General features: G+C 34.3%; 1 protein-coding gene across 1 annotated transcript; it reads right to left on the reverse strand.

Moving 5' to 3' along the window:
• Positions 1-271: 271 nt before the first annotated feature.
• Positions 272-6,151, reverse strand: LOC103954146 (sugar transport protein 13). Its single transcript, XM_009365948.3, has 5 exons — positions 5,746-6,151; positions 4,980-5,302; positions 2,761-2,885; positions 1,252-1,543; positions 272-1,158 (listed from the first exon to the last, which is right to left on the reverse strand). Exons 1-5 carry the CDS (start codon positions 5,876-5,878, stop codon positions 445-447), a joined length of 1,587 nt encoding a protein of 528 aa, XP_009364223.2. The 5' UTR covers positions 5,879-6,151; the 3' UTR covers positions 272-444.
• Positions 6,152-9,686: the final 3,535 nt, after the last annotated feature.

Here is a 9,686-nt window from a genome sequence, read left to right on the forward strand (position 1 = left end):
ATGAACCTATTTTTCTTGAATGGAAACTTATAAACTTGTTCTTACAAATACCCTTCAAATAATATGACAATAAACAAACATAATACTTATAATAAGAGAGATGGCTTCACAAGCACTCAAGATGGGCTGGAGGTGTTTCCTCGAAACCCCTTTGGGCAATGGGAAGTAGACAGAAAAAGTGTCTTGGATGAATAGTTCTCGAGCAAACTTATAACAGTCACCTTGAAAGAAAATCGAAGAACTAAAACAAATCGGAATGTGGATTTGCAAGTTTCAAGTAAATTAATCTTGTATACTGCCCAAATGAGTTTTGCAATACACGTCCTTAATTTCCAGTGAACCAGAGAGGTTAATTTATGGCATTGGAAAAATCTATTAAAATGCTCAGATATCTATATGTATTTACTATTTTGCGCGGATAAAAACCCTGAAACTTCCCCAAATTTACAACTGAGAAACACCATCAAATCCATTAGCATGCCCATTTTTTTTTAAGCCATCTCCATGATTTCCTTCGATGTGGTAGTCATCGTCATCCATAAACCTCTTCCACAACCAATGCTGCTTCCACACCCTCTCTGTCATCTCTTCAATGGGGATGTTCTTCGTCTCCGGGAGCAGGAACAACACGAATAACGACATGACCAAAACCCACCCGGAGAAGAAGAGGAAGATTCCATACTTGAAGTGGCAAAGCATCGAGAGGAAGGCCTGCGCTATAACGAAAGTGAAGAGCAAGTTGATGCAGACAGTCACACTTTGCCCGGCTGAGCGGGTCTCTAGTGGGAATGTCTCACTAGGTATCAACCAACCTAGAGGCCCCCAAGACCAAGCGAACGCAGCAACATAAGTGCAAATCAGAACCACCACGAAGATTGCGAAGCCTTTGTGGAGGTCATCGGAGTGGTCCTTAACCTTGATCCCTAGTATTATGGCTATAGCCACTTGAGAGATGAACATTTGAACACCGGCTTGCAGTAAGAGCAAGCGGCGGCCTGCTTTGTCAACTGAGTAGATGGATACAACGGTGGAGACAACATTGACGGCTCCTGTGATAACTGCTGAGTAGAGGGCAGCATCGTTTCCAAACCCTAATGTGTTGAACAGGACTGGCGCGTAAAACATTATGGCATTGATCCCAGTAAATTGTTGAAAGATCTGCAGAAAAATACAAATAAATAATCAGCATATGAGTACTAATTGTATTTCTATTTTGGTGTAATACGAAAATGCATGCTGTTAATTATTAACCTGCAACGCTACTGCAATGATTAGTTGGGGACGATTCCTGCGCTTTAAGAGATTTCTGAAGGGGTGCTTCACTTCTTTTGCTATGCGACTAGCCTCGACAAGTTCCAAGAACTCAGGTTCAACATTTTCAGTGCCGCGGATCCTCTTAAGTACAGATTTTCCTTGTTCTAAGAGACCACGCTCTACGAGACTGTTAGGAGTTTCGACCACCAAGAGAGCTCCCAAGGTTAGGAGACCGGCCGGAAAACCAGCCAGCCCCAATGACACCCTCCAACCCCATCCTCCTGTGATCCTGTTATTCAAGGCAATTATTCATCAACGGTCAGCAAAACAGCCAGAAAAGTGTTAAGAGGCTAAGACCATCTCCAAAGGAGTTGTCAAATTTTAATCCTAAAATTTAAATTTGAAGGCTTATGTGGCACTTTGGTATCTTTTAAAGTTTTACTCTCAAACCGATATGTCAAATTTTAAATATAAAATAAAAATTCATATGTATTTTCTTTGCATTGGGAATGAAAAGAAACAAAATGATAATACTTTAAACCAATAAAAAATTATATAAAAAACATTTAATAATTAATTAAAAAAATCAGAAGGTGTTGTCAAATAATTTGGCAGCAAAGGGTAGAGATGTCATTCCATGTCATACCACATCAGGTTTGGCTTCTCGGTTGGAAAACATTAATGCTGTCTTTTGTTACCATTATTGATGATTTGAACATTTAAACATTTCTTTTGGAGATGCTCTAACACAAAACATATGACTTTTTTCTTTCCTTGAAAATTGTTTAGACAAAGCAAACCATCAACTAGACACTTCTAGCCAACATTATTAGATTCTTTTAACATCAATGTGCATCCTATGAGATTGATATGAATTTGTAACCCCAAAAAAAAAAAAAAAACAAGAAGAAGTAGAGATTGGTGGAATTCATGTGTTGTGAAATAAACATGCATTTATTATGAAATAATTTCTATCCTCATTTTCTCGTTCGGCACTCTCGTCTTTATTTTTATTTCGTGATTCTCTTCTAACATATTTAATTCAAATTTAATTTTAAACCTTATATCTTGTGAAAATCATTACCTTATATCTTGTGAACTTAATTACCAATTACCTTTTGATTTCTACCTAATGGATGTTCCTATGTCGACTCAAGAGACATTAATTATAAGTTTGAAACTGAGCTATGTGAATATGAATAAAAAAGGAGATCAAGATCTTATAAGAATATCCTACACGTCTATTATTCAAATGCATGTTTTACCAGTCCACATATATATCAGTCACAAATGGTGGCCCAAATTGTTGACATTGAGTACTCAAAACTGAATACGAAATTGTCAAACAGTCCAACCTGATTTGGAAATATGCCACAGAACAGAATTCATACTAACCCTAAAAATGCGACAGAACCATAAACATCATGCATACATTGTAACTTAAGGACACGTATAATGTTTTGGTTGGATAAAAAAACACGAACAAATTGGGAGCAGCTGACTTACTTGTTGGTGCCATAATTAACAAGGTTTGCAAATAGAATGCCAAGGGTGACATTAAGCTGGAACAGTATGTTTAGCCCTCCGCGGATTCTCGTCGGTGCAATCTCCGAAAGAAACAATGGTACAGCCTGAAAGTAACATCAAGGTTAATTTAGAGATTGTCGAACAAGAAAAACAGATGTATATTTTCAATAGTTTATTTAGATAAAGGGGTGTGATATCCACACACCCTTTTTTACTTTTTCCACATCTTTTGTAGTTTTCAACTATCAGATTAGATGAATTGAAGAAGATCAACGGATATAAATTAACAAGGGATGTGTGAGAAGTAAAAAGGGATGTGTGGATAGCACACCCCTAGATAAAAAATTATTTGCAATTAGACCATGTGCGAACATAGTTTTTCTCTACTTTGTCAATCAATGGTAAAGTTATTTAGTCGTCTTGACATAAGAGTTGAAACAAACTAGAGGGATGGTTGAGTGTTTTTGCACAGAGTAGGAAATAAATAATATGTAGTATATAATCATCACAAAGTATTAGAATCTTAAATCAAGTTTTAAGATATATATACAACAACATTGTGGCTGAGGATTTGGGTAAAGTCACGAAACATATTATTAGTATTAAGTTTTAATCAAACTCATTATCTTATACGTTTAAATTTAAAATCTCAAACTTATAAGTGAAAATAAATGTTACTATAATTTTAGTAAAATCTTAAATCAAGTTTAAACATGAACTTTATGATCACATGTCTTGTGCCTCAAAAGGGTATCTTTTTTAAATCCTTTTGGACCAACCTTTTTACTCAACTGGTTGAAATTAAGGTCCTAGTAACTACAAAAAGGATAAGATAAACAATTCGGACGTGCACACCACATAATAATCATGGACAAGTTTAGAAAAACATTGGAGTTCCACGGCTTCACGTTATTTCACCAACCAACAACTAGAAAAGATTCACGACTTTTTGGAAAGCAAACGATTCAAAAAGCGAACTAAAAGAAGATGCAAAGATATTGGGGGTGAAGGAGGCCACTTTGGATAACTCCACTAAGAGGTCTCACCACACCACATATTACGTAGACAGTAGAAACGTCAGAACACGATAATATATTTAAAGCACAAAAGAGTTGGACAAAAAAACTCTGCATGATTGTGACTCCACGAGAAAATGACTTAAAACAAATAAAAAGAAGCTTCAAGCTATTTAGATGCACAAAATAAATACATTTTTTAATAATTTGTATCCAAAAAGTATTATTATTTGGTCTAAAAATATTTTCATTTTATTAAAACAAAGAAAAAAAGAAAAGAAGAACAAGAACTCATGGATCTAATTTGATGATGGGCATAACCTCTCTTCCAATCAAAAGCGTTTAGGGACCAAAAGTGCCCCGCAGGACGTTGGTGGATGGCATTTCTTATAAGGCAACAAAATAATATTTTGATGAGATATATTTTGATTAAAAAAAAAAAATGAATTGAACAAGTCATCGGTTGTGATTCTTAATTTAACAAGATGAGGTGTCCAAGTCACTAGTCAGTACACCTACAAAATTGTTATGATCATACTTCAAAATAAAGTGAATTAGGTTATGATAGTAATTGGGATGGACCCAAATACGATTTGACGTCGGTATTGCAAGAGACAACGCTAAAGAACCCGTTTTTAGCTTACACCACGCTCTATATCGCTCAGAAATTATAAATCCTTCAAAAATTGAAATTGTATTTTTGGCATATTGGGAAACATTTAGAAGCATAATCGTGGATTGTGCAGATTTGGAATTAACTATATTAGATATATGATTATGTTGCTTTTTTTTTTTTTTTCTCCCTCTAAGTAGATTAGATAAATAGGAAAACTAACGAAAAGTCCAAAAAAAAAAACTTTAGTTTTAATGAAAAATGACAAATAATGATGTAGTGAATAGTATCAGGAAAATGTAAAATATGGTTTTTCGTTAAAAGTGAACAGTACTGAGAATGTTTCGTTAAAGCTTCCATAATAAATTTAGTGTAAACAATCGCTTGAACGAAAAAAGAACATATAATCTTACATTTTGAACATACACTCTTCTATAATAGTCTAATTTAAGGTATGTAACGCATGCACACTACCCTAATTAAACTGGCCTAGCTTGGGTTGTAACAACTAATAAGTAATTATGTAAAAGAACATGAAATAAAAACGAAGAAATTAGAATTGAACTGACCTGATTGGCGAACCCAACTCCACAACCAAGTGAGATCCTGCCAATGATGAGCATGGCGAGGTCTTGAGCTGCAGCATTGAGAATTGTGCCGAAAATGAAGAAAATCCCAGCAATCAGCATAGACGGCCTCCGCCCGAACTTCCTGGTGGTGTAGGAAGCGGCGAATGTGGCGGTTAAGCCGGCCAGGTACAGCGACGACGTGAATAACTGCAGCCCCTGGTTGTCGTATTTGCAGTAATTGCTGTTGATCCCCTGTTCCTGTGTCCTTCTGTATACAACCGGGAAGAACTTTTTCAAGAATGGGGACATAGATGTAACACCACCTGCATCAATTTAAATTAAGATCAACATTTAATTTTAATTTCTATTTTGGCTTCAATACAATAAAATTTCGGGAACTAGGGTAGGACATTTACTTACTAAAAGAAAGAACAAATTAACGTGGATAATTAAATAAATTTAATTTAGTATTTGGAATAAATAAATAAATAAATAAAGTAGAATATCAACATTGAAATTGATTGAAGGGTTTTCTAGCAGGCTCCAAAGTATCTTGTACTCTTGAGTTTTAACCGCTAGATCGTGGTCAAATGATCAAGATTTAACGGAAACATAGAATCTTTCATTGAAGCATCTGAGTGGTTTTCCAGAACCCTAACCAAACAATGCCCACAATGTTCATCTACCGGAGTAGCTGAACCAACAAGATATCTAAGGCTCTAACAGTGCGAAGCTCAAATATTGTACGTCTATGAGAGACGATTACCTGAAACGCCAACATCGTAACCAAACATGAGTCCACCAGTAGCAGCCATTATACACGAGATGATGACGATGGGCGTGATCTTTGCCTCGAACTCACCCCCGCCAGGACCCGCTGAGAACCCTCCGCCCGCCATGACCAATATTGAAGAATACTTGATTCTAGTACCTCACAATTTCTCAAACCAACAAGAAGAGAGACGCTTGGTGGTAATGATAAATGAGTTTTGCAGTAGCGAAAGCGTGTTTATAAAGAGGGAGAGGGCATGGAAGTAGTACGAGATACGAATTCGATCGTGTAGTGGAAACCTCCGTTGAGATTTGTCCACGTGTTTTCCAGTTTTGATAAGGACGGGTGGCGTTTGCTGTTTTCTCACTGACGGCTGGCTTTGCTTGATGGCTAGACCGTGATCAACACAGACAATATTTTGTAATAACTAGTTTGGTTGATTAGAGAAAGATTCGATGTATCGTCCACTTTTATCAGCTTGCTTTATGAAAGTCCCATAGTTTGGCAAATAAATAGTTGCTTTATGTGGTGAGACTTGGTATTTTGCATAGGCATCGTATAAAAGAGACCGCGTTGGAATTTCTTTTTTCGTTCAAGTTAATTTTTTTCGGATATTTTTTTTTGTAGATTGTCGTTTGGTTGCAATGATTTTTAAGTTTTTTTGTTAGTAGATAGTGCATGGGAAAAAAACAAGAACTTTTAAGAAGATTCATTTCAACCATTTAAATATGGAGACGGACAGCGGGAGGGACCAGGGAGGGAGGGAGCACTACTGGCATCAATTTGGCTTCTACGTGTGTAAGAAAAAAGAAATTGGATCACTCAATTCCCCTTAAAAAAAGTTGTTAATTTGATAATCCGACAAGTAGATGATGATATTACTATTTGTAACTTTTAGGGTTGCGTTAATTTTTGCCCTAAACATCAAAGTTACTAACTGTAATCTACCTTTAATTTATCTACTCGAATTTATTTTTCCTTAATAAATTAAAGAAAAACTAGCATAAAAATCTTTTTCTTTGGCTAAAATTTTTCTTACCTTTATATATATATACACTTTTCAAATTTTGTATTTCTTGACAAATAAAAGGATTGAATTGAAGTTTGAAAAGAAGTTGGCTCTCCAAGCAAAGTTCTAATGTTACTTCTCTTCTCTTTTCAAATGATTCTTTTGGTCAACTATCACAAAATTAGTTAATTAATTCAAGAAAATTGTCATTAACATAGGTTATATATGAAGGAACATTACCATAAAATAAAAAAATCAAGAGGTCGGAATTCCATCATTAATCCACATGTGCAAGCCTTTGTGGTCAGCTCAAATATATCGTTCATGAAACCATGATCAATTGGTCCACACCAATATGTTGTCGATACCACATGCGTTCAAAAACTAAGGGAATATAAATCTCTTGTCATCTCTTGTCATTGTGCTATTGAAGTTAGAACACAAGTTGGAAGTGGCACATGAGCCTTTACGTAATGGACAGTTTATTTTCATCAGATATACCGGACGATCTGTGGTCCAACAGATTGATGGCTTTCTTTTTCCCATCGCTGAACCTTATTCTGTCATAGACCTTGCACTACATACGCCTTATTCCTCATACCCAGATTACAAATCAATTTAATAAAAGGGAATTTTTATTAGCATTCCAAAAATCTTATTTGGCACTTCAAATTTTCTATAATGAGAAAGAAAAATACGCTTGTGAGGAGTGTAGAATGAGATTTTTGGAGTGCTAATAAAAATTCCCAAGTAAAATTTCACAAGATTAGTCATTGGTTTTGTATTCACGTTGGGTATGCTAGTCTTAGGTTTCAAAACTCAGATATTAATGATCGTACACACATGTTATTGTTTGAGAGACTTTGTGTCATCATGCAACATGCCTCTTTTGCTTATTGATATACATAACAATTTTTTTGAGAACAAAAATCACTATCTTATCTTCAAAGTATACCTTAATCAAAGCTTTTTAACACAGAAGTACGCTAAGTACGCAAATTATAAAGCAATGATGAGAACTGCACCAAAGTCATTTGAAGAAGAAAGATTGAACTTAAGCAACGACAGCGCACTTAAACAAACCAATAACCTAGACTAGCAAATAACTAATCATCCAAAATACGACTCTTTTGCTCATTAATCCATAGAGCATTCCCACCGAAAGCTTTAGTACTGTACGTAGGACCCCAAAAGAACCATGATTTAACTCCATCAGAACCAAATAAAAATTAAGTTTAATAGGCAATCTAGTCATCATCTTTAAATTTCATATAATTTTCTATTAATAGTTCCATCAACCTGAATAGAACGGTAGGAAGAAAGCAAATCACGCTGATCTTGCGATGACGCTGCATAGATATTCCATGATTAACATGTGCAACCATGCACAACTCATATATATAGAACAAATGTGCAGCACTTTTCTTCTTTAATGCCTAATAATAGAAGACTTGTATTATCCACTTCCTCAATTTCTTAATATAAAGTACATAAAAAAGAAAGACTACAAAAAGAAATTGGTAAGCACCAGCATCCAAATCTCACTGGCGTGTTTGGAATATTTTTCTATTTATCTCTCTCACATGGAAAATTAAATAGTCATATGGCCGAAAAAAAATAGATAAAACAATTAGGTTATGTGCAGCTGTTGTTTCCTATACTTCTGTGATGACATTCACATGTGTCACCTAAAACATGTGATAGTGTAGTTTGGGAAAAATAGAGTATACAATGGAAGAAAGAGTCTAACCCAGAAAAAAAAAGAAAGAAAAATTTAACCTGCTGGGGACTCCGATAATAGTCACCTTTATTTTTGGACAGAAGTCAATATTTTAGTTTGGGCAATTAGCGACAATAAGTATATATTGACATTCATAAATTATCGGTATTTATTATGTTGTCATTATATTATTGTTGTGTTGTTTTGTCATTGTTGTCGTCGTTAATATATAATTAATATGTTGTCATTAATGGAAATGATCATTTATGCAAACTAAATATCAAATATTTTCCATCCTATTTTTTTTTTTAATTATTCACCCATTGCACGTGGGAAAACTTATCCCAACACCTTTAATCCAGTTAGACATTGTAGATTTCTCCCAATAGGAAGAGAAGATAGCTAATACTTTCTCTAGGTTTACAAATTTGGTTAAATCAAACAAATAATACTCGGCGGAAATCAAGTATGTTTATGCACTTTGGTGCAGGTTTGATCTCCACAATTTTCTTTCTCATCTAACAACTAACAATTTTTTTTCATTAACTAACAATTTAACCCACTAATGCTATCATTTGTAAGAAAAAAATAAAAAATAAAAAATAAAAAATTAAAAGTTTAATTAGCTAATATTGAAGTCAAATAAAAACTTTTGCAACCCTGGCCCATGCGCTAATTTTTTTCTTAGACTTTTCATATGGATAATGCTTGTTCTTAATAACATTATATTTTAAAGAAAAATACTTTAAACTCAATAGTTTAGAAGGAAAAATCAATTGAGTTAATAATAAGGTAAGATTTCACAACTAAAATTAACATGAAAAGTAAATAGATTATGGTTTTTATTTATTTATTTGAGCTCTTGAAGTCCTTAATTTTATATAGAACTTCTAACTGTCATGGTAAATTTTTTTTTTTTCTCTAAAACAAAAATAACTCATCAAAGTTGCAAAAGAAATGTCGACAGAAAATGACGTAACGATGACTTCAAGAAGTAAGAGGTGCAGTGAGATGGGAAAATGCGTGAGAGCTAATGTATACTTTTGAGACACCAAAATGGACCGTCTTTAATTAATTAGATACTCAAAACCATGCAAATATCAAGCATTTGGGTTCCAAATTGTCTTTTTCTAAAAGAGAAGTAGCTCGTGACGGTTTAAATTTTTTTTTTTTTTTTTAAAATGTAAAACTTTTCAAAACCAGGAT

Source organism: the organism of the source record quoted next, unplaced genomic scaffold (genome assembly GCF_019419815.1).
Source record: "Pyrus x bretschneideri cultivar Hongxiangsu unplaced genomic scaffold, Pyrus_bretschneideri_v1 Contig6, whole genome shotgun sequence".
NCBI lineage: Eukaryota > Viridiplantae > Streptophyta > Magnoliopsida > Rosales > Rosaceae > Pyrus > Pyrus x bretschneideri.

What these genes read in the sequence shown, in the direction of transcription:
- LOC103954146 (XM_009365948.3), bottom strand. Translation starts at nt 5,878, where the DNA reads ATGGCGGGCGGAGGGTTCTCAGCGGGTCCTGGCGGGGGTGAGTTCGAG. An exon ending in TTACGATGTTGGCGTTTCAG is followed by an intron (nt 5,303 to 5,745) that starts GTAATCGTCTCT and finishes AAATTGATGCAG; the next exon opens with GTGGTGTTACATCTATGTCC. An exon ending in GTTAATTATGGCACCAACAA is followed by an intron (nt 1,544 to 2,760) that starts GTAAGTCAGCTG and finishes CTTGAATAACAG; the next exon opens with GATCACAGGAGGATGGGGTT.